Source organism: Zootoca vivipara, chromosome 1 (assembly GCF_963506605.1).
Source record: "Zootoca vivipara chromosome 1, rZooViv1.1, whole genome shotgun sequence".
NCBI classification, from domain to species: domain Eukaryota; kingdom Metazoa; phylum Chordata; class Lepidosauria; order Squamata; family Lacertidae; genus Zootoca; species Zootoca vivipara.
In genome coordinates this window covers 72,800,363-72,825,645 of record NC_083276.1, presented here as the reverse complement: position 1 = coordinate 72,825,645, position 25,283 = coordinate 72,800,363, and the positions used below count along the sequence as shown (strand labels likewise).

Sequence of the window (25,283 nt, the reverse complement as noted above, 5' to 3'; positions counted from 1 at the left end):
GGGCTGAGCTAAGAATTTTTGGAAGAGAACAGACATGGCTGCTGTGCATTCAGGTGATGGGCCCAACCTACAATGACAGAGTGATTCTTTATGTTCTGTCCAACCAAGTTTGAGGAGGAAAAGGGAATGGTGATGATAATGACTGAAGTACTAAAGTAGATTCCCAATTTAACCCTCAATCTTTGTGTAGCTTTCTCACTTTCAGATATGAGAATTTGCTAAGCATCTCTTATATACGTTAAGTTGAGGATAAACACATTTTCAGGAGTCTGGTACCCTTCAGAGATACAGAAAGGGACTGGTCTCCCTTGATAGTGAATGTATTTCAATTAATTTTCTGTCTGTCAGTTTTTGGTGAGTTGGTGAGTTGACTGCCAGGTCATATTTGTTTTGACGTATTTTATCCTGGGCTTTATATAATGCAATGCTTTTCAAAATGGCAACTAATACTTAGACTTTAGGCCCTTTAAATCAGTCAGGATGTGAATAAACATTGCCGGAGATGTTGATTGAGCTCTGGAACTTGAAGTGTGGAGTTCTGCAGAGTCACAGCATTAACTAATGCTGACGCGGGCTTTGAATAAAACAAGGCCATTCCTCCCAACTAGTCCTCATTTTGCAGGACAACCCCCATCTGGCAGTTTGTAAAGTTATCCGATTCCTACCTTTCCCCATTCGGTTTGTAAAGTCTTCACCAGGGCTTCCTGTGCTGTATAATTTTGAGCGCAGTTTTGAGGTTGAAAGGCAGTCAGTGAAGCACTTAAGGATGTTTGCGCATTTGATGCATGAACAGTTCCATGGACACGCATGATGCCAGTGGGACAACTCACCTGCTGTGCTTGATCAAAGCCTTACTTAACGAAGCACTCCCCACAGCCTGTAAAGCTCATAGGGATAGTTCGTTGTTCAATCGAAAAGGCATCGCTCATAATAACTAAACTTGCTTGAACTTCCACTTCATTTAAATTTCCCCTGCATAGTTTTAATGAGCGTTGCACCATGGATATAGTGCAGCCTATATGTGCCGAACTAATGGATCCCTTCTTACCGTATTTCCATGAGCCATGTACTTTGTAGGGGTTTTGTTTTTCTTTCTTGTATCTGCAGAACTATGGCAGTAATAGAATACTGTCTGTCTCCTGCGGTGGCTGATTAAAAACTTTTGCCACAAACGTTGACCCCCCCAAGTTAGCAGTAGGCATGATTAGTACAGGTGTTCGCTATATGCACAAAAGCACTTGTAAGCTGTGGGTCTCTTGGCAGAGGTCAAGTTCATGTCATCTTCTACACATGGAAAGCTTCTTTGTCCAGCTCTGATATACAAGCCTGCTCCAATAATGAAATTAGCCATAGAATTGTAAATAGACTGCAGTTGGGGGAGAGGGGAAGGAAACCTCATGTTGACCTCTTCTATTATGTAATCACCGCTGTGCACAGGAGTTGTGGGCTCTGCTTCTATTGGCAGCTGAAGTATTGTTAGCGGGAATTTAGCCTACAAATGATCCAAAACGTTCTGCAAAAGTAGACGAATTGTACTAGGAAATCCTAAAGCTAGCTGTAAAGCCTTCGTGGTAAGAAGAAGAAAAATACCCCGTGCTTTTCTTAAAAGCATCTTTTTTGAAAAAGCTAAGTGATGACACAGTTGAGAAGTGAACTCAGGTTCAAACCTCAGCCCATGTTTTTTCATATTGGTTACCTCATTCATATATCTTAATCATTCAAGGGCCCATGGGGAGATGAAGGCCAACTTGCCAACTCCATACCCCTCAGGAGGTGCTCAAAGTTTTGCATGACTATGACCCAAGTAAGAATAAGCCAATAGTTTGACACACAAAAATTGGTGGTAAAATCTCAGGCTTGAAAACACAAATCCAATTTAAGGTGTAAAAGATTGATTGTTGCGCTTTGTGTCTGAACATGCACATTCCTTTTGTCTTATTCTCATTTGTGATTGAAAAATCCTCAGGTTTATGAGGTCCATACACCCCTTTCCTCCTTTAATGTGACCATAAGGAGGAGTTGATAAGTTTTTACTCGTGTCTTCCATTAACTGAAGTTTAGCATTACATCTAAAACCTAATCACTGGTTAATTTTAACAATGGCTTGAAGCAAGATACTGTAGCTTTATCAGCTATGTTTTGAAGTTGACTTTTTTTCAGTAAACCATGGTTAAGGCTACCTTCAGTTTGCTCATGTTCAGACACATAGCTGCCAAGTTATCCCTTTTTTAAGGGATTTTCCATTATGCTGAATAGGCTTCCTCGCGAGAAAAGGGAAAACTTGGCAGCTATGTTCAGACATAATGCTAAAGTGATATTAAAGTTAAAATCTGAAGTGTAAACTTCCAATATTCTTGAAGGGGGAGAGAGGGGACAGGCAATATTTTATCCTTATGTCTGAATGTAGCCACTGAAATTGCTACCACCTTCTTAGCCTAACTTTCTGATATAAATGTTGTTTTCCTATCCCTGCCATCCACACTTAGGCATGGACATCTGGGGGAAGGAAGCAAAGACCTCCTGGAATCCTACTTTCACAGGGTCTAAATCAGGCAAACTATGGCAAGTCATACCTTGAAGCCACCATTTGAACTTTATTTAGAAATCAAATTAGAAGCCATTCCATCTGCCAGTTCAGACATCATGGCTCACTATGGTTAGAGGGAATTCAGAAAGGGAGAAGAATCATCATCATGTGAAAGAGAAGGGAGTGCCCAAGGCTACAAAACATTTCCCGTCCTCCGAAACATCATTTGTAGATTTGTCTGAGCTGATAAATTGTCATGCACTGCTGGTTCCTGCTTACACAGTGATGAAGATTATTTTAAAGCCTCACTCCATAATAACTTCTGTGATTGTCCTGTATACAACCCCCATAACATTTTCCCATCCCAAAACAGTGGATAAATATTGACATATATGGAAACATGTGGTATACTACTGAATAAGCTGCTTGTCAGTTATCATTTTTAAAACAAAAGGTTAGATTTTTCCAAAGAGAAAGTATGGTTGTTTCAGATTCCCTCCTTTCGGGTAGCCACTATGAAAGCCAGTTGAGCATTGTTGTTGTTTCCCCCCAGGAGGTACATTTTCTAAACCAGCCTTGCCCAACCTAATGCACTCCAGATGATGTGCCTGCAGTTTCCACCATCTCTGACCATTGGCCATGTGGCTAGGGATGGTCGTGGTTGTAGTACCACCTAAACACCTAAACATTAGGAAGAACTTCCTGACAGTAAGAGCTGTTCAGCAGTGGAATTTGCTGCCAAGGAGTGTGGTGGAGTCTCCTTCTTTGGAGGTCTTTAAGCGGAGGCTTGACAGCCATCTGTCAGGAATGCTTTGATGGTGTTTCCTGCTTGGCAGGGGGTTGGACTGGATGTGGTCTCTTCCAACTCTATGATTCTATTATTCTAGTACCAGCAACATCTGGAAGGGACCAGATTGGAAAAGACTTCTCTAAACTATTTGACACAGGTTTGAACCTTACAGATTCATGCAGTAGTGTTAGGGTCCCTTCTGATATTACCTATAGGTGACATGGGGGCTTCTGCAGAGTAACTTCCCATCATGCCGCTCAGTAATGTCAGAATTCTAAGGTGGTGTGAAAGGGTCCCATGTCAAGGCTCATTCCCTCACCAAAGTTGCCCTTTGAGGAACGGGAGCAGTGCTTGTGTGAGAAGAAGCAATGTGATTGCCTCCTCCCACATGACCACAAACCTCCAGTCCAGGCATCCCCAAACTTCGGCCCTCCAGATGTTTTGGACTACAATTCCCATCTTCCCCGACCACTGGTCCTGTTAGCTAGGGATCATGGGAGTTGTAGGCCAAAACATCTGGAGGGCCGCAGTTTGGGGATGCCTGCTCCAGTCCAATCAAGTAGTAGCATATTTATTGATATTTGGATTTTATAGGCAGGAAATTGTAGGCGAGGGATGGAGACTTACCTCTGAAATTCATTGCTAAGAACTGAAGTATATTTTGGTCTCCCAGGCCCATGCTTCTAATATTTATTATTTAGTCGCTCCTTACTACCCTGCCCTCTAGGGCAAGCCCTCACAAAGTAGCTTAAATTAAAATGCTAAAAGTAATGAAACCATGGAATTAAGAACTTGTAATAAAAACAGTAGCCAATAAAATTTTGTGTGTGTGTGTGTGTGTGTGTGTGTGTGTGTGTGTGTGTGTACATACATATATATGGAACCAGAGGAGAACAGAGAAATTCAATTTAAGGTACAGCCGGCCTAAAGGTCACAAAACAGAGTTTGGGATGTGGAGAGGGATTTCCTCAAGAGGGAGGGCCACCACTGAAAAATGTAGCCCACTGGACCACTCTGTCTCTCAAGTGAGGGGAAATGTGGATATTCTTCTGAAATATTGCATGCTCCAAAACAGCAGCAATGTCTCAAGGAAAGTTTGTAAGATAAAATCACAACATGAGACAAAGAGCCAGGGGCATGAAAAGACTGCACTGCTTTGATATTTCTTGTTCCTTTTTGCCATCAATTCATCTCTGATAATAAAGCGCTGAAAATTGCACTCGTGCAGCTGGAAGGGGACTGCAAACCATCCAGTCCAAATCTCTGCCCTCAGGCAAGAGCCGTTAATCCACATCACAGATTAATGCCAGTGCAAATGAACGCTTATCGCCCATCAGAGTATGCAGAAACAAACTTGGTGACCTCTGGCACAAGTGCCTGCCCCATTCAAAGAACCTCTAAAGGACATTCATTTTGTAGGTTACAAGTGCAGCATGATCTGCGGGGCATGCTGGCACTGGGAGTAACCATGTTGTAGGCACCTCCCATATGATCTCACCAGTCTATACAGATTTTTATTTTTTAGTGGCGTGCGATGCAGCCATTGACCAGCAGAAAACACCCCCATATGCCCACCAGCACTAAGGACCAGAACTGGAATGTTAAGGATGAGCAAACCCAGGTCTCAGTAAATGAATTGTGTAATGCCATTTTCCACTGAGGAAACTACGCCCCTAAAGTAACATTTTCACTAACATTTCAAACACAAACTTGCACTACTGCTTGTAAAAGGGGGAATTGGGCCAATCTGAAGGTGTAAGAAGCCTGTTTAAACAAACAAACAAACAAAGCCCGCAAAGTTAAACCTTCTTCGTTCCTCTTTAAAAACAACACTGTTGCCTGAGCATAGTGAGATGTGAAATATAACATATGCAGTGCTGAACTGAACCGACGTGATACATGGCATGTTTGCTTTAAAAGACGGGAACAATCTCAAATCTGGTTTGAATTAAAAAATGTATGTGCGAGACACAGAGGGAAGGCGGGGTAGGGGGGAGCCATTGTCTTAGCCAGCATCTAATAAAATAACTGTTTGAGAAGAGAGGGAATGTCTGCCTTGTAACAGCATAACTGTTAAATGCATCAGATGAAAAAAAAATGTATTCATAGCACTAGAGACCTGTGAGCGTTTTATCTCGTTATTTTCAGTCCTTTTTTTAATTAAAAAAAAATCTTGGCATCTCCAGGACATACTATGATGAACCAGAACCAGAACAGCTACTCAACGGTGAAATTATCAGCAGGCACAGGCAGGGGGTTATTAGTCATAGCCTTAGTATCACACTGGAATGAGAGCCAAGGATTCAAGAAGCGTAGCAGTCCATTTTGGAAGGGAACCAAGGTGTGTGCATGCACACACACACACACACACACACACACACACAAGTGCTTACGGTGAGAGAGGCTTTTCAGAGGTTCTTTTATTCCTGCTAGAGTCACTCTGCTTTTTTTGTTAACCCTAAGTATTCCATTGCACCAAGTTCATAACAAGAAACAAAAGTTGAAAAGATGTTGCCACTGAATTGCAAAACCTCTCATGGCAACCAAAAATAAGTGGCGGTAGCTGTTTTAAAAATCTGTAGTAAAAGTAGAAATACTTTCATTAGCAAGGAGTGACGGAATAGGGAAGCACCCTTGCTGCTTCTGTCAGGAAATTCACATCAGTTTGCTGGAGTATGGTTGCTTCCAGGCAACCTGCTTATTGAACATTCATCCTGCTTTGTTCGCAGGGAGGTTAGGTGATGTTGCGCCAAAGCTAATGTTATATCCCACATTTTCTAGTGCTTTTTCCTGTCACTTTCCTGATTGCAAACAAAACCTGATATTTTGGGGAAGCAGGCTTGTTGTGCAATGCCTCCCAATCAGCTATAATTGTGCAGCCTGAATTCGCCAGTATCTGATTGAATCCCACCAAAGAATAGCGAGCATCTGGAAGCACCCTATGTTTTTATGCCCCAAATGAAGAGTCATTCTGTCCTCAGTGGAAGGAGCTCTGACACAAGACATGTGGTCATAGGGAGCTACCTAAGGAAACAATATGATCCTGGTTACATGTAAGGGACTGCAAGTTCCCAAGCAGTGACTTGACCATCTTTAGGAAGATGTGGTCCAGCTTCTCTTTATGTATTTAGATTTGAATGGAGAACCTGGGACATCTTTGATGTATGATGTTTCTTTGCTTCTCCTTAGGGCCGCTTCATTTGTTTGTATGCGTTGTTGTTTTTTAAGTGCACATATCCATTAGGATGTCCTGCTCATACAGAAAGTTGCCCAAATTGTAATGTGTGTCAGACAAGCCTTAGAACCGTCTTCCTATACCCTAACCTCCTCTTGCCGATAAATAAGGTGCATGGTAATTTATAAGTTACATTTTTCAAATATCTCAGCATTGGGGCAAAAAGCATTGGAGTTCTTTACACAATTGTGTCCTGGCTCCCCCAGTCAGAAGAGGAACTGGAACCCATGAGGCTTTTATTTTCAGAGTGGTACATAAGGCATTCACGGGTTGCAAGAATCGGTGGTTACATGAGAGCTCAAAGGCATGGCTAAGCACAAGCTAAGACTTTGAACAAACAAACAAACAACACAGACCCTGCAACAGCCTTTGGAAGCATGGGGCAGGCACAGCAGTTAACATGGCAAGCAGCTGGAGTCGCACTACTAGACAAGCAAATGGGCAGCCCTTCAAGTGAGCTGGCTAGGTGAGGTCTCTGTGTGCTTGCATTTCCGTTTCCTGGGTTATGGAGGTGAGGTGGGAGGTAGCTCCTCAGCTGGAAACACTAGGAGGGGCATGTCTGGAAAGAAGGTAACCAAAGGCACCCCTGAGAGTTTGCCTGAGCCTCCTTCAAAGGATGGATCTGCTGGGACCCTCTCCAAGGTATTCCACATTTAACTTCCCAAGTTCCTCACACTCCTCCTCAGGTTCGGACCACCCCTTCCACGGGACTCATGGGGGAGGCTTCTTTTCACATGCATACTAGGGCATGATCACAATAAACCTTTGGGGTTGGTTCGAGAGAGTTGATTTTTGAGACATGGCTGAATGGCACTTGCTCATGCTCTTGGGTTTCATAGTACAGGTGACTGTCAATTTATGCAGGGGTTATGTTCTGGGGATAGTGCATAAAGCCCAAATTGTGTATAGTAAAAAAAAAAACCTGACACCCACCCCCTGACACCCACCCCCTAGTTTCCCCATTTTATTTACAGTCGTACTTTGGAAGTCGAACAGAATCCATTCCGGAAGTCCGTTTGACTTCCGAAACGTTCAAAAACCAAAGCGTGGCTTTTGATTGGCTGCAGGAAGTTCCTGCAGCCAATCGGAAGCCGCAGAAGCCTCGTCAGATGTTCGGCTTCCAAAAGAACGTTCGAAAACCAGAACACTCACTTCTGGTTTTCAATCGTTGCTGAATGCAAACATGTTAAGTGCACATAAGTTGTGAGTTACCTATATTCTTGGAAAAGACAGGTACACTTTTCTAATTAGAAGAGGAGGAGGAGGAGGAGGAGGAGGAGGAGGAGGAGGAGGAGGAGGAGGAGGAGTTTGGATTTGATATCCCACTTTATCACTATCCAAGGAGTCTCAAAGCAGCTAACATTCTCCTTTCCCTTCCTCCCCCACAACAGACACCCTGTGAGGTGGGTGGGGCTGAGAGACTTCAAAGAAGTGTGACGAGCCCAAGGTCACCCAGCAGCTGCATGTGGAGGAGCGGAGACCGCAGATTACGAGTCTACCGCTCTTAACCACTACACCACACTGGCATCCCATGGCAATGGTAATAAGGCACAATGCGCAATCCAAGCTACAGCCACCCACCCCACCAGGCACACAGATGAGCAGGGGGCGACAGCAGCTGGGCTGTGAAGATCAGATGCAGTTCACAGGCTCACCAGACCTCTGAAAGTGGGTTAAAATGGGTGCTTGCTTTCTATTGGTGCAGACGGTGGGTGAGTGGTGTAATGCCATAATGCCTTTAGCCAAGTATGGATAGTAATCTGGAGGAGCCGATACATAACAGGTGTGTGAGAGAGAGAGTTCATGCGTGTGTGCATTTTAGTGACATCTTGTATGAAATATTGACTGCTAAGAGCAGTATAAGAGGCACTTGTTCTAATGTTACTCTCATTGGCATGCACTTAATTCATCTTCTAAGTATAAATGTTTCAGTTGAAAGCGCTAAAGAATAATCTCTTGCCTTTTTGCTGTTCTTTTCCCCCCCTCCCCCTCCATTAAACTGGCTGCATCTAGAAACTCTGCTCACCCACCAAACCATAGATGTTGGACAGCTTGTTAGCTTGAGTATTCCCATATGTTTTCGGTAATGTTTGATTTATCTACAACAAGATTCAGCCACTAGTTGTAATTATTTGAGGACTCTCTGAAATGGGAGATTAATTCTCTAAGTGCCATGTTCCTTTGAGTACTTTGTACAATGTTGTAATAACCACCGAGGTATGTCTCGAGAGTTTCAGCAGAAAGCAAAGATAGCAAGATTTCAGAATACTTCCTTTACTTGCAGCCTTTTATCTTCATCCGACTCCTTCCATAACTGTTCGAGCTGCTAACAGGATTTGCGGTCTCAAGAGTGAACATGGGTGGGGCGGGTGGGGGTCTACCTCCACATTTTGGGGTCCAAACGACTTTGTATGAATAGAGAGCTTACGCCAGGCATCCCCAAACTGCGGCCCTCCAGATGTTTTGGCCTACAACTCCCATGATCCCTAGCTAAGAGGACCAGTGGTCAGGGATGGTGGGAATTGTAGTCCAAAACATCTGGAGGGCCGAAGTTTGGGGATGCCTGGCTTACGCCTACCTTGCATGCCTGTATGTGCGAATCCGCAATCAGGCATGTGTAAGCCAGCTGCATTCTCTCTGCAACATAGGGACCCAAGGGTGACCTTGACTCCACTGGGAGTTGGGGAAATCAGATGAACGGCATTTGCATATTTCCTTTGAGGCAAGCCATAGCAGGGAAGCCCAGGCACTCTCCATGCTCCCACTCAGACTATTGGCTTATTTGTTAAAATTAAAGGCTTTATTCCAGAATTCACTACAGCACCGACATAGGTTGGGTTACAGGTTACAAAGTCAGAACTCTAAGGTATAAGATACGTTGTTTTCCCAACAACTAACGCTCCTCCTGGGCTCTTCTTCTGAAGAGAAGGGTAGGAAGAATCATTTGTGAAGTTGGCATCCCAAGCCTTGGAACAGACTCGACCAAGCAGATGTGCACTCCTCTGAGTGGGAAGTGCCCAGTCTGTATAGGCCAGTACAGTTGCCTCTACATCCCTGGAGATGGGAGCAGCAGAGACAATGGGGCCAGCTCACTGTCAGACTTATCCCTAAGCACCTCCCCTGAAGGGGTGGGGTGGGGAGCTCTGGAGCCATGGCAGCTGGCTGGGACACAGCACTTGGACTATCTGATGACACAGTGGCAGGTCGCTCTCCTGGCAATCCTCTCAGTCCCTCCTCCGCACCTGGATCACCACCTCCCAATCCACTGGGCCCCTCTCCAGGATCTAATGCTTCTGACTTAGCATCCTCCAGCAGCATCTGAGAGAGCAGGCCAGATTATGGGGCTCAGGACGGACTATGCAGCTGCAGGGGAGAACAGATGAGGCTTTCAAAAGGAACAGGTGACTCCTGGTACTGTTCTCCCACCACCACAGCTGCCATCTGAGGTGGTTGCTTCATGTGCCCAATGGTAGGGCCTGACTATCCAACTCCCCTTCTGTCAAGACAGAAGTCCATTTTAAATGATAAGTACGGTAATGTGGTGCAGAACCTACTACCATTCAGCTGCAACTGAACATATGGCCCATTGGATTTGGAAAACAAAGGCTTCCTACTATGCTGACACTCATAGGTGTGCCTTATTTGCACTTTGCACTTTAGAAACTGCCAAATGTTCACTGCAGGATTCATCTGTTATCTCAGGGCAAAATTTGATTTGATGAGTAAAGGAGTTGTATTGATTTGCTGCAGGGAAGCACTCTTTTCAGTGGAGTCGTTTTGGTTCAAAATTCTATGAGATGTCACTGAGCAGCTAAAAGAAAATAATGAGCATTGCAGATCCAACTAATCTGATTGTGTAAAAGTTGCAGGCCCTTTTAATATGACACATGCAGCTGCCAAAAAATTGCTTGCTTTTGCATTTTACACGAAAGAAGCAGATCAGTTTGAATTATTTTTATATTTTATCGGTATGGTTTGCTGTTTTCACTAAAAAGTGCAGAGCTGTCCAGAGGAGTTGATATTACAGCAGAGTCAGCACTTTTTTCTGCCTGCCTTGCTTTTATTACACCCCTGGCTTCGTAGCTAATTTTCTAATCAAGTAAATGTGTTTGAAAGCCTGACTCCTAGGGAAGTGTAAGGTATGCTTAAATGTAAAGTACACTAAATATAGTTCAAACTTGTTTAAAGAATATGGCATTGCTTCACTTTTTGTAGGTTTTCTTTTTCGGCATAGCATATTAACACTCTCTTGGGCTTCCTATGAAGCAAGCGCCTATGTGCTTTGTTCATTGTGTAGCATTGTGAGAAACCCAAATGAATAAGAGGTGCCCAAACCCAAGTCTGCAGGAGCAGGAGCCTGTTGTGGCAAAACTATAGAAAGTCCTGCAGCATTTTGCACACTTACCTGTGAGTAAGCATCACTGAGCATAGTGGGACTTTCTTCCAAGTAAGCCTGCATGCTATAAATCCTATCCCACAATATATTTGTTAATCTTCAAGGTGCCATGGGTGTGGGTATTATATATATCAGGAAGTCTGACTGCACATTACATATAGCCTTGTGGATCTTTTTTTAAAAAAAAAACAACAACAACTAACTAAAAACAGCTTCTGATGCAGCGAGTTGCAGGAGAGGAATGATAATGACATTATTTCTTGTGCATTTTGACACTACTTCCCTCCCCTTTTTTTTGGCTCCCAGGCCCCTAAATAGTGAACTGCATATTTAAATACAGTAAAAAACAATGAAGCAGCTCTTTAAATCTTCCATTTATCTCCATATATGCATATTTATGCATGCACAAACAGCAAAATGGCAGTCGGGATCAAAATAGTCTCAATTATCATAACAAGCGGGGGAGGGGGAAATTCCCCACCACCAAAAGGAGGAAACCAAAGGAGGTTAAAGAGCATGCAGAAGGCCTGCTGAACTCCATCCATTTTCCTGATCGGAATCCACCTATCCACAACTGTTTTGTGTCTTGCCAAGGAAATCATAAGTACCTGTGTATATCCTGTATGGCCAGGGCAGGGGTTGGGGAAGCAGCCTAGGGGATAATTTGAGTTGAAGAATGTCTAGAAGGGAGCATAAGATAGGGAATATTTCCATTTTTTATAAGACAGAAAATGTACCCATTTGTGTATGTTATACATAGTTTGGCCCTCAGGGCGGTGGGGGGGGGGGATAATTAATTCATACACCCCTTGTTTTGTTTAATTGCAGTGCCATATGCAGGCACTAACTTCAGCATATTATTATTATTAATTGAATTTTTATACTGCCCTATACCTGCAGGTCTCAATAGAGATGTGCATAATCTATATTTTGAGTGGGTCCTGTCATCCTAAAGTGGTGCTCCTACAATCCAGTTAGAAGGTTTTTGGTTGGGTGTTGGAAGGCAACTGTGGGTGGGGTAGAGTTTCCAATGGCAGATGAAGGGACCCAGTGAAAGCTTGCTTGTCCTAGCCTAAAACTCCACTGCTTGCTTAGCAGGCACCGTTCCACAAGACCTCCTGTGGTACCCAGAAGCACCATCTACAGTTCATGGCTATGCTTATTTTTCCTGAAGTGCAAGTTGAAGAGATTTCTCTTAGAGTCATTTCAGCTACCTTAACTGGCTTCATTTTTATAGGGCAAACAAAATAATTCCTGTTCCATGGGGCTAGTATTTCTCACTGTACCATCTCACAGCTTAATCTGGGGTTAGGAGTTTGAGGACTGCAGCCTTTGTCTTGTATTGGGGGTGGGGTGGGGGTGGGCAGGAAAACCCAGCTGCAGTGCATCCACCAGCACCTCGTATTTTTGTGGCCTCTGTATCTGCTTCCCAGCGAGTGTCCAAATCGTTTGACAAAAACAGTCTTCTCTTTCGGCCGAGAAATATTTGAGCCGTATTTGAAAGGATCCAGGTTTGTTGATGTTTTTCAGACTTATTATCTTTCGGTGTCCTGAACGATACTTGGACAATAACCAGACGTGAATAGATTGATTTCTCTCAAGCTGGAGTTTTAGCAGCTTCAGTTCCTTTCATGGGCTTTGCTAGGGAGGTGGGGAAGAGGTGCTGCTTTCTAAACTAAGGATAAATTAGGGGTAACTTCTGCATAGACATGGTTAGGAGCACAGCATGAAACCTGTAATTTAGGTTGCAAGTCAGTAGTAGTAGTAGTGTCGGTGGTAGTAGTAGTAAGGTGGCCTGCTGCTTTTGAATTGAGCAGGAACTGAAGGCCAGCAACATTATCATTGGGGTCTCTCTCTCTCTCTCTCTCTCTCTCTCTCTCTCTCTCTCTCTCTCTCTCTCTCTCTCTCTCTCTCTCTCTCTCTCTCACACACACACACACACACACACACACACACACACCAAGACACAATGGGGCATTTAACCCCTTCCTTTCCCTTGAGCAGAAAACAGAGGCTCTGAGAATTCTCTGCCTGTTCACTTCAGCTGCTACTGTAACATAGCCTTGTTACTGTCTACACAGGAGTGGGAGAGTTGGAGATAAATGGGAGGATGCCACCAAAAGCAGCTGGTGCAGATCATGTTAGCGGAAAGTGTGCTTAAAAGCCTTTGGGCTGGCTTAAGTGGGAGAAAGCAGCAGAGGGGCATAAGAAGTTTGTCCTTGGGGGGCTATGCTTGAGCCCTTTTGCTACTAATTGCCAACACCTAAGCTCCCTGTAATTAGTTTTTTAATGTCCAGGCATGGTCTCTCTCTCTCTCTCTCTCTCTCTCTCTCTCTCTCTCTCTCTCTCTCTCTCTCTCTCTCTCTCTCTCTCTCTCTCTCTCTCCTCTCCCCTCTCCCTCTCCCTCTCCCTCTCTCTCCCCGTCCCTTTAGGTTCCTATTATCACTAGAATTAAACAGAAACTAAATCCGGGCATGAGAACATTAGGTGCCCTTGTCACACTATATTGTCCGCAGCACCCATTTTGAGATAAAAGGAATCCTTCCCTATGTGAGTGGGCAAGGAATTAGCAGGGCTTTTATTCTGCCCTCCCCTCTCTAAAGTGCCAGCCAGCACTGCTAAAAGTGAAATAAGAGGGGTAGAATATCTCATGCCAAGTAAATCCTGGTACAGATTATTCTCCCATGCTCTCTTATCCTTTAAGAACAAAGGAAGGCAACAGGAGCTAAACGTACTCTCCATACTGCTATTCAGTTTGTGAGGTTCCACAAATCCCTTGTTGCTGGGATCATGAAAAATTCAGTCTTCCCAACAGACACTGCTTCGTCATTTCCCAATTAACAGCATTTGTTTTGATATTGTAGATCATAGCTGAAGAGGTCAGTCTCCTCTTTACCCACCCACCCACCCCTGCATGCCAATTTTTGTTCTGGCACTGCTACGATTTGTTCCAGGCCTGTAGCTCCACATTTTAAAATGAATCCCACTGAAGCAGAATGTTGCAGCAGCAGCAGCAGCAGATCTAACGGATCTGCTGTCATGTATAGCTCTGCCCGCCGTATATCACATTCTAAGTTTGATTAGTTAAAGTACTTTCTATTCACTGTAAGTTTAATAAATAACAGGTTTTGCACCCATTTCGTGCCAAGTCATATTTTCCCTCTTCTTACGTCACAGGCATGTGTCCTGAAGAAAAGAGGTTTTGCTGCACAGCTTGCAACCCTTCTCTCGCACTGCAGCAAAGAGCATGTCTGACTCTGAAATGGTGTGGGTCAGAGGGTTGTAATTTGGACGTCAACCTTCCCACGGACTGTTGCCCGCGTGTGCATTAGAAGAGTGCTCAGGTTTTTTGTTTATCAGGGCAATCTGGCACTGCAAACTTTTCAGTGGTGCTTTATTTCTTTGGAAGACACACACACACAATGAGCTTTGTTCTGAATGCCTAGGCAGCCACATCTGTGTAGTGTGGTGTTCATATGATGTGTCCCACAGCACTGCCAAAACAGTCAATGGGATTACATAAACAAGCGGCTTTTGTTAGCTACTCCTCGGTTTTGAAACTCCCTTTTTGTTGGAGTTTCCCCAAAGACCAACTGTGAGCATTTTTCAAGAAGTCACAAATACTGTACATGCTAATTCAGATAGGTCTTTGATACTGAATTCTAAGCAGGGGTGTATTTTAGCAGATGGTTATATTAATATCACTCATTGTATATATGTAAGTCTTACGAGGGTGGCCAATCTTTCTACCCAGAGGACCAAAAAAGTCTCGGCTCAACCGTGACATACATTTATGCTAATTCTGATTTTTAAATCTCTGTCCTGAATCACAGCTTTTTTCACTCTCAGATTCTGAGTGGGCGTTTTGTTTGTCTTTTGTAGGTAGTTCAAATGGATCAGAAGCTGAATCTCATCACAGACCTGCTGCAGCACCTGGTTTCCATCCAGCAAGGAACCCAGGGCAGCAACAAATCATCTCACAGGCATGATGTTAACGCCGAGCTCTTCCTCTCCAGCAACACCCTACCTACCTATGAACAACTGACAGTTCCAAGGAGCACCCAGGATGACGTCTCCTGATGTAACAAGCAGCCCTTTTAATTGACACTGAATGTTGTGAATCTTGATGGGGGATGGGGGGAAATTAAAGCTCATATAATCAGCCATAGAAGAATTAAACAGGTCTATTGAACTAACGTTACTAACCTCAGATGCATTCTTCCAAAGGCAATTATACGGACAACCACAAAACCTTAAAACTCCACACTGTGTTGATTATCAACATGGTACTTTCATAAGTTCTGTTTTTATTCCCTGTGTGAATAAATTCTCCTACTGTAATTTGTCGCTACACTGAAAGACCAAAAAAAGCTAACACAGGCAAAATGTCAACTGCTTTATGTGCTTTCTTTATTAAGCACTGTTGCTGCTGTAAGCCAGTTTCTGAAGTCGTGCACAAACACCCTTGAAATTGTTTGAAAACTCCACAGCAGCTATGCTTGGTGGATGGCACCCTATGGCTCTTCAATAATGATGATACTTGAACATAGATGGGTCATCTGTGTATTCTGTTTATGACTCTGCTGATAGCAATATCGTTTTACTAGTTAGATTTTAAAGGAAAGGAAAGTATGTGGGTTGTATCATATAAACATACTGTACTACTGTTGTTCTAAATAATGACAAATGCATGCATTGAGTGATTTCCCGCCCATTTTTATTTTTAGCCTGTTACATAAGATAATGACTATAATTTTTTAAACAAAAAAATACACCTTTTTCTTCAGGGAAGAACTAGGGCTTTAAGCCTAGTACAGTAATGTATGTAAAGAAAAGCAATGTCTATTTTATTAAGATACAGTGATTTCATGGGGATGCAGAAATATTGCATAGGAAAATTATTGTTGTTGAATCATACTTTGCTGCCAAAGAATTTATATGTAGTATTTATCATAACCATCTGAGTGTGTTTGTCCTCAATGAGCTTTCTGAATTTATTGCTTTTTATATTGATGTGGGTCTAGTCTGTTTCTCAATGTACTGTAACTAAGCACAGGTCTAGAGTAACTGGATCTTGTCGATAAAGGGCTTGAAATGGCAAGTTGGGGGAAATACTTGAAGCAGCTTTGGGCGTTATGGAAATGCACTACCAGCCAAGTTTGCAATCACTTTTATGTTAGCTGGTACACTCCTCCCTAATGCCCAAAAAGGAGGAGTGTGCATGTCCTGCTAATGCTAAGATGCACATACTCTTCGGCCTGTTTGGCTGTAACAAAGAGGCACTGCTAGCTAGATGTGGAAGTGCCTGGCAGTGCACCTCTATAATGCCCAAAACTTCTGTATGCACCAGAGAACTGGGAGGAGCAGAAGCCACTCATCCTTCTGCAAGCCCTTCTTATTCAGGAAAAGAATATATGATCTGCATATGCAACAGATCAGCATCAGTATCACAGATACGATGTCCTTGCTGTCTCGCCTCATTGCAGACATAGCACTTTTCAGTGGAGTTAGTTCACATGTGTGGTGAGTCATCCGGTGCTGAGCAATCAAAAAATGTAGGTGCAAAACTCAACCAGCCCCCAAAGGAAACTAGAGAAAGAAAGTGGGTTTGATGCAATTTGAAGACTGACTGCCCCCTCCCCCAAGTATGTGAAATGACAGTGAATTCTACACATTCACTGTAGAAAATTTCTACAGCTACTTCTGCTTTAATGAGCACAATTGTAGGTTTGCACATTCTGCAGCAAGGAATAAAAAATTCCCTGGCATAGAATTTCAATTCTATTTCTGTGGCCCTGAGTAAGGTACTTAAATATATGGTACAATATCAGGATGATCAAGCCAAGCAAGCTGCAGCTAAGACCACAAGGATTCTGGGATATTCCTGATAATCTAGATATAATATGGAAGGCAAGCCCTGCTACTCATTCCACATAGTTGTGGTATTTTTAGGGGAACGACTGAGTATGAAAGAGCTCTCCTCCAACCTTGGGTGCGATTCTGCTATGTTTTTCTGAGCGTAGCATGCATGCCCACAGCTCAATAAAAAGATTGTGTACAATCAGCCAGAAAATCATGCAAGGGAAAGTTATTTGTCCTGGTCCACTGACAGTTTCTAAGTCTTCTGTTGATGACCTCCTGGGCCACTATCAGATTAAGTGAATGACCAACACTTAGATGCCCTCTTTTGTATGGAGACCTGAGGATGCTAAGGTTCTTGCTTTGGCACCCAGGTGACAGGCATATCAACTAAAGTGAGGGACAGACTGCACACATGCCAAGCAGCTCAAAATCAAGCCGCGCGAAAGCTGTGGCATAACACCTGTCCTCACCAAACAGCATTCTTTCCATGGGTGCGGTAATGAAATGAATGAACACTTTGTTCTCTGAGAGCTGCCTTGCACATCATATTTTAGCAGATACACATTGGAGCTGTAGTTTGTGTCCACCAAAAACAGTGCTTGGATGACTCCAGTATCTGTAGGGCAATCTGTGGCCCTCCAGATGTTGCTTGATTAGAACGGCTACCATCTCTGACCATTGGCATGCTGGCTGGCACAGATGAGTCCAACATCATCTGGAGGGCCACATGTAACCTACCTCTTTATGCTAAGAGTTACTGCTGCTTCAAATTTCACAGGTTTCCTTATATATGCAGCAGCACTGTAGTCTATCAAGGAAATTCTATATCAGGCATAGGGCAAACTTGGCCCTCCAGATGTTTTGGGACTACAACTCCCAACATCCCTAGCTAACAGGACCAGTGGTCAGGGATGATGGGAGTTGTAGTCCCAAAACATCTGGCGGGCTGAGTCTGCCTGTTCTATACCCAGCTATCCTGCACAGCATCTAAGTGAATACCTTGCACATGTTATAGCAGCAAAACTCCAGTATAACATACCGATACCTTCTGAGTCCTGAGAATGTTGTTGTTGAAAGTATATGATATCATAAAAGCCTGAACAGAATCCCATTGCCCACTTTCCATTAATTTTAATGTGTGCTTATACGTGAAAAACTATCTGTGAATTCACTTTGATGCTTCTGAAGCGACATTCTCCTTCTTTCTACACCTGCAGCAATTCTATAAGGAATTCAATTCTACAGTTTTGTATCTTCTATCTATGCCTACAATATTTCTTTTGGCAATCTCAACTGACTATTTTTGACAAGAATGCACTGCTAAAATCCTAACTGGAAAACTTTTGTTGGTAGTCTAGGATTCATAAGGGATTTCTCTGGCAGGCATACCTTTTCGCACACGATAATTTTCTTATCTTCTTTCTTCTGTGGTGATTTGTAGGAAGCAAGTAAATGTAACACCTTCACCAGTTCTGTTTCAAAAGCAGTGAACGTATCCTAAAATCAGGGAAATTGGTGCTTAAAATCATGGTAGTTGCTGTTGTTTAAAAAAAAGAAAACATTTTTCAGCATATTGGTGCGGTGGTGGTGGTTATGATTTGATGGGTGCTTTTATATATGACTTCTTGCTTTGGTTCTATTTTCCATCTTTTAGTTAGGTTGATTTCATTTTGAAAGACAAACCAACCAAGATTCATTTCCCATCCCACCCCACATTTCTTTCAGATATTTGTAAAAGAACAAAATTGTAAAATAAAGTTTCTCCAAGTAAGTAGCTGAATTAGATCTTTACCTCTTCAGTGTCATATATTTTAATAGAATTGGATGCTGGAAATTCTGGGGCAAGGACAGGACATGATAGCTGCATAATACTGTTACACAGGGCTGGCTCTACCATTGGCAGAGTAGGATTGCCTTAGGCGGCAGATGCTAGGAGGCAGTGGCTTCAGCCCTTGGTTGTTCCTCCTGAGCCCTCTGACTGGATCCTTCTATTGGAGGACAGAGGTGTGCATGCTACACAGCCTACCCTGCACGCCTAAAATATCCTCCTTCCTTCAAGTGCGTCTGGTTGGCCACTGTATACACATAGCTTGGGTATGTACACAATACATAAGTTTGGTAACACTATGCACATAGTCAGAATGGCCACTGTGAGAATAGAATGGTAGACTAGCTGGGCAATTGGCTACGATCCCGATAGCTTTTCTTATGCACTTAGTTCTTATGTTCTTTCCCCAGTTTTGAAGTAAGATTCAAGTGCCTGTCCATTTGAGTTTTGCACATAAAATGGGGTGGGGTGCAACTTTCCTTGGCCTCGGGGCAGGGGGGGGGATGTCGATGGTCGGTCCTGCTGTTCTATTTGGCTATGCTCGAGCATGATGGCTATGCGCTGCCTTCATAGTCAGAGGCAGCAGTTCTTCTGAGAACGAGGTGCTGGAAACTGCTGAAGAGGAGAGTGCTTATGTGCTCAGGTTCCGCTTGTAGGTTTTCTGGTGATAACAGGATTCTGTACTAGATGTGCTACTGGTGTGATCCAGCAGGCTCTTCTTGCATTCTTAGGTTCCTATTTATTGGTGGTGAGGAATCAAAACTTTTTCTTGTACATAGCAGTGAATTCACACACAAAAAAGCAAGGAAAATACAAATCTCCAAGCTCCACATTCATGAATTAACATGGGGCACAGTCCATCCAGAAGTCCTACGATGTGCATGTCCCATTGAAATTAATGAGAGCAATGCAATAGAAGGGCATAACATGGAACCCCACTAGCAAGTCAGCAGGCCATCTGATTCAGCTTCTTTTAGGTCTATCAGTGGCTTTAATAGCTTTGTTTTCCATAATTTTATCTATTCCACATGCACACCAGTAACTATTGCCACTGCTTGTGGCTCAAAAAAAAAACAAACCCTTACATATCCATAGGAATTTGAACTCACAACTCTGGGTTCCAAAGACAGCCACAAAGCTACAGACCATATCAAGAAGCCAGCCACCCCATTACCATGTTCTTGTGTATGTCTGTTTCATCACAGTGAGTCTTGCACTGAACAACTTCCTGCTGGATTGTGCCCCACGCATCAAAGATACCTGCCTTTTATTCTGCCATCTTTAACAGCACCCAAACCCACTGCCTGAGGTGGTCCACTGCCTTCTGCCTCATAATTATGCCATCGGCATCCAAAACGTCTGTTTCATAGCTTGAACTTTCTAGGGTGTTGTTTTAAACATTTCATTCTCTTCCTCTGGACAGCAAAGCACATTCTTCTCTATCTCATTAAATGGAATGTAGAATATATTTAAAATCACTCTTCCTTTTGTACAGCAGATGCATTTTAAAGGGTGTAGAAACTCTTTGGAATATATAAGTGGGGGTTATTCTGGGGCATTATGTTTTATAAGAAATCAAGAGAGAACTGTTACGATTTTCAATCTGTTTTTAAATAATGTTCACTGTTGTAATTTGAGGCTGTTAATTTCCTAATAAAACACAGGACAGGAATTGTATGCTGTTTCATTTGGTCTCAACTTCACTGGTTTGATATCTCACCAGGTTTGCAGACCAGGAACCTATCTGGGGTGGGGGGTTAAGATCATTTTCACCTTGTATACAAAGATCTGCTCTTTATTTCACAGTGTAAGTGAAAGAGCAAATCTCCGATCAGAATCTCTGCTAATATTTTTGGAGTGTTGCCTCCAAACTGACAGTTCTGTGAGTTGCAATCCACACCACAATCGCCATGCCTAGAGTGGGAGGCCTCCAGGCATAACATCACAGACCCAAATCAGTACTGCTACTTATGCCTTAACACTGCTCAGATGCAGCCTGCTTGTGGAATAGGCTGGCTTTCACTTGACCTTCGGACAATGGGAGAACCAGAGGTTTTTGTTTTGTTTTGTTTTTTTGCATGTGTGTTGGACATGGATCTGCATATGCAGGCAGGTCCTGCTATTGGGATTGAAAGGACAGAAAATTGTTGGCCATTTAATCCATTATTGCTGTGTTTCTACTACAGGGGTAAGGCTTTTATTGGCTGTTCTGCCTCAAGGGAGGGGAAGAAGGGATATATGCTGCTCTCGGTAGCTTCAAACCTAATTGCGATCCAAGGGGCATTTTCAGTGGCAGGGGAGCCACAACTGGGGTGGGAAGACTCAAGCCTTCCCTTTTTTTTAAAAAAAATTATTTTTATTGAGATTTTTCAAAAAAAAAAGAATGAAACTTATTGCAGCATGGTAAACATCGTAACTTCAACAATCATATATCATAAAAAGAAACAAATAGTAAAGAAGAGAAAAGAAAGAAAGAAAATTATCAATTCATAATCTTATTATTCACAATTCAACAATGGACCTCCTCGAGTACCCTTTCTAATGGTTCATTGCTTCTCCATCTTCACAGGTTTCAACCTTTAGTCTCTTATTTCATAACCTACAACCTACATAGTTGCTTAAAATCTCCCTCAGATATCAATTTTACAATACTTTTTATAATATATTCTAAACTTCTTCCAGTCCTCTTTCATCTTCTCCTCTCCCCGGTTGCGTAGTTTCCCGGTCAGGTCAGCAAGCTCCATATAGTCCAACATCTTCATCTGCCATTCCTCCACTGTAGGTAACTTCAGCGTCTTCCAGTATTTTGCTAATAATACTCTCGCAGCAGTTGTGGCATAAAGAAACAAATTCCAGTCTTTACTAGGTATTTCTCTTCCCAGGACTCAATCCTTCCCTCCTCAGCTATGACCCTATTAAATCACTGCTCCCCTTACAACTAGACTTGAAAAAAGTATTCTACTGTAGCCAAAGCCAGCCTTCTTTCAAGCCTACTTTTCAGTGGTGGTGGGGAGTCACAGCTGGGGAGGAAACAGTTGACTCTGCCTAGTGATGAACCCTCCCCACCACCACCCTGAACCCCCATGTCACAATTAGCCATGAAAAGGGCCTTCTATTGGCTACAGTGGATGGCTTTTTTCAAGGTGAATTGCAGTATTAATAAGAATAATTATTTATTATTTATACCCCACCCATCTGGCTGGGTTTCCCCAGCCACTCTGGGCAGCTCCCAACAGAATATTAAAAACACGATAAAAGATCAAACATTTAAAACATCCCTAAACAGGGCTGCCTTCACATGTCTTCTAAAAGTCAGATAGTTGCTTATTTCCTTGACATCTGATGGGAGGGCATTCCACAGGGCCACTACCGAGAAGGCCCTCTGCCTGGTTCCCTGTAACCTCACTTCTCGCAATGAGGGAACCACCAGAAGGCCCTCAGTGCTGGACCTCAGTGTCTGGGCAGAATGATGGAGGTGGAGACGCTCCTTCAGGTATACTGGACCGAGGCCATTTAGGGCTTTACTGTTCAGCACCAACACTTTGAATTGTGCTCGGAAACGTATTGGGAGCCAATGTAGGTTTTTCAGGACAGGAGTTATATGGTCTCAGCAGCCACTCCCAGTCACCAGTCTAGCAGCTGCAGTAAGGGGAGAAGGGTCTGCTTATGGGCACTAGATAACACTATGGCAGACACAGCCACTGATGCCAGGGTGGTGACCCCTCCTGTAAAATCTTTGGTTTCAGTGTAGTGAAAGAATATTTCCTTTGACATTAGTTCAGCTGCTGAGTGTTGTGGAATGTTTATGACCATTCCAACTGCAACAAGGTTATTGAAAACTTGTCAACACAAAAAGCGGAGAGAGAGAGAGAGAGAGAGAGAGAGAGAGAGAGAGAGAGAGAGAGAGAGAGAGAGAGAGAGAGAGAGAGATGGAGCTCTTTCACACTGGTGCCAAGGGGGTTCAACAAAGAAGGGTGTAGGCCAAATGCTAAACTTGTGTGAATAGTGTATGTGCAGTGGAGGCGGAAGGGGGTGGTGGAATGGTGGGTTTATTTAAGAAAGCAAAGGTAAAATGGAAACAGAAATTTTTTTATGCACAAACACTCACAGGTTTTCTAATTGTTCTGCTGTTGCATCAGGGACGGAAGCTAGAGCCTAAAGAGAAAGATTGCAAGATTTCGTATTGGGAATTTTGCTCTCTCCTGTATTATGAGCATGGGGAAAAAATGGATAAGTAAAGCCAGCCCTGAAATCTTCTTGGAGTGTTAGTGCATTTTTTTCCCTATCAGTGTTAGTATTGCTCTGGCAAAATGCCCAAGGATTTAGCCTGAGTTAATCCAACCTTGGCTTTCCATAGCAGGCACCCACAGAACAAAGAAAATAAAGCTTCCACAGTCCTGTTGGTTGGGTTTCTGCTAAATCACTCAGCCAGGTGCAGCAGAAGTCAGAGGCGCAAACTTCCACGGGCTTTACAGAGAAGCAAATGTTTTAGAAGCCAGCAGCATCTTTTTGGGTTGCCATAATTCATTCTATGAAAGAACATAAGGAGTGCTTTTTCATTTCAATTTGTTTTGAAAGCTGTTGTCCTGAACATTTTCCTTCTTCCATAACCAGTCATCCGGCTGACAGGTAATAGCTCTAAACGTCCCTACTGCCAGCAAGAAGCTTGGTTTAAGCTTCTCAGTGCAGAATATATTACCAACAATGTTTAAAATCTTCTTGCTTCTTTCCTAGACAATGAAGTTCTATATTTTATTTGTGTTTGCAAATAGCTGAGTAGCCCACCTCTGCTTCAATGTCTTGGATTTATATTTGTGTGCCCTCGTCGGCCCCCACCCCGGTCTGAATTATCCTGTTCCAGAACTGAATGTGTGTGCAATGGCACACCCGTGGAGCTTATACAAATATACAGTGTCTCCTTACATCCCGCCCCCCAAGGAGCAGATGGAAAGCCCTTGGTGGAGATTAATTAGATTCAGGCTACAATTTGGTACCTACTTGCTTGGGAGTAAGTCCCTCTGAACTCATTGTGCCAACAGAGGAGCTTGTAGCGACTTTTATTCTCCCTGGCGTTTTTTACTCCCAGACTGCTGAGCTAAGCCAAGGTTTAGCTAAGCATGTCATCTGAACCCATGTTCAGGGTTATGCCTTCTCCTCACTCAGCATGAACTGTTATGGGTGTACAGCCCATGGGTAGTGAAGAGAGAGACCTGAACCATGATGAGCCCATGTTTGGACAACATACTAAGTCAAATCTTGGCCTCGGCCCGGGGTGGCACAGGACTAAAAAAAAAAAAAACAAGGGGGAAGAAAGTAACTGCCAGCTTGTCTCCGGGAGTCCACATATTTGTGTGATCCTAGTAAACCATGGTTAGGCTTACAACCAGGCCAACGTGAAGCAGTCAGAGATGGCTCAGTTCTCAAGTGCATTTTTGACATCTCAAGAGTCACTATGAGGTAACGTTACCAGTTAATGTTTTTGTTCTAATATGCCCTCATGTGGAGAGAACTGGCATTTATCACTCTGGAGTGTGCCTCCCCACTGTGACTATTTTGCGGGTGGGATTCAAGTGCACACCATAAATCTTAATTTTGTACTATTGATATGGATTAAAGTACTCTGTTGCACTAACTCAATAAATCCTCTTCGAGAAAAAGAATAGGACTTTTTGCAGTTGGGAAAGTGACAGTGAAATGCATTGAAAAGTGGGGTGGTGGTGGTGAACAAATATTTAACAGGAAGACATGTAAACACCAATGCAAGCAAATCAGGATTAATGCTCTTTGTCCTATAACCTCCTCACAAACCCACCAGAACAAACGCTCAATAAAGAATCAGAGATAATCTTCACTCCCGTGTAAACTTTGTGCAAGCAAATCAGGATGCGTGCTCATTGGAAAAGGTCATCTGGCAGTGCCCTGAAAATACTGCGCTTGTTCCGGTGTGGTAGATACTAGTTCTCACCACATGATGGTGCATGCAAGTATTTATCACACAAAACATGAAGTAAAACCACCTCATGGAGATTTTATCATGTTAAAAGGTAACTTGAGAACATTTAGCATAAATTGCCAGATGAAGCACAATCCACCACAAACATCTGCTTTTGCAGCACCCTCATTTGTTTCATTTTCTGCCCAGTCTTGAAGGTTATAAACTTAATGTTATAAATTGAAAACCAATGCATTTCATTGTCAGTTGCAAGAAGATCCATGAAGACTTCTAGGTGTAGGTAGGGGTGTGTGGGTGTGGGTGTGGGTGTGTACACACAGAGTGAATCCTACTATATGTATGCCAGCCACCAAGAAAATGGATGTGGTTAAACCTTGTTAATCATTTTTGTAACCATCATTTGCTAATGATTCTGATCTCCTTGGTAGTAATGCCTATTTGCAAAGTCTACTGGATTGGAGCTAATGGTGCCCCTTATCATAGAGTGCTGCCTTCTCACAGAAGGGCCAATTTACATCTTGCTCTGGATTTAACACAGGAAAGGGCAAACCAAACAGAAAGATGGTTTTTCTGCATGCACAATAACTTGTCTAACCTCTTGCAGAAGCATGAAAACTGGTACATAAGCTTTATATAGCACTGTGCAAACTGTTGTGCAAGCATTTACAATACAGAAAGAGCATTAGTAACAA

At 43.1% G+C, this 25,283-nt stretch overlaps 1 protein-coding gene across 2 annotated transcripts in view; it reads left to right on the top strand.

Annotated features, from left to right (window-relative positions):
* KCNQ1 (potassium voltage-gated channel subfamily Q member 1) overlaps positions 1 to 19,716 on the top strand; it is a 282,319-nt gene extending 262,603 nt beyond the window's left edge. For both annotated transcript variants that reach the window (XM_035120964.2, XM_035120972.2), the window contains one exon: positions 14,831 to 19,716. In XM_035120964.2, the coding sequence (XP_034976855.1) occupies positions 14,831 to 15,028 (198 nt within the window). In that variant the 3' untranslated portion in view covers positions 15,029 to 19,716. The remainder of the gene's footprint in view (positions 1 to 14,830) is intronic.
* The last annotated feature ends 5,567 nt before the right edge of the window (positions 19,717 to 25,283 follow it).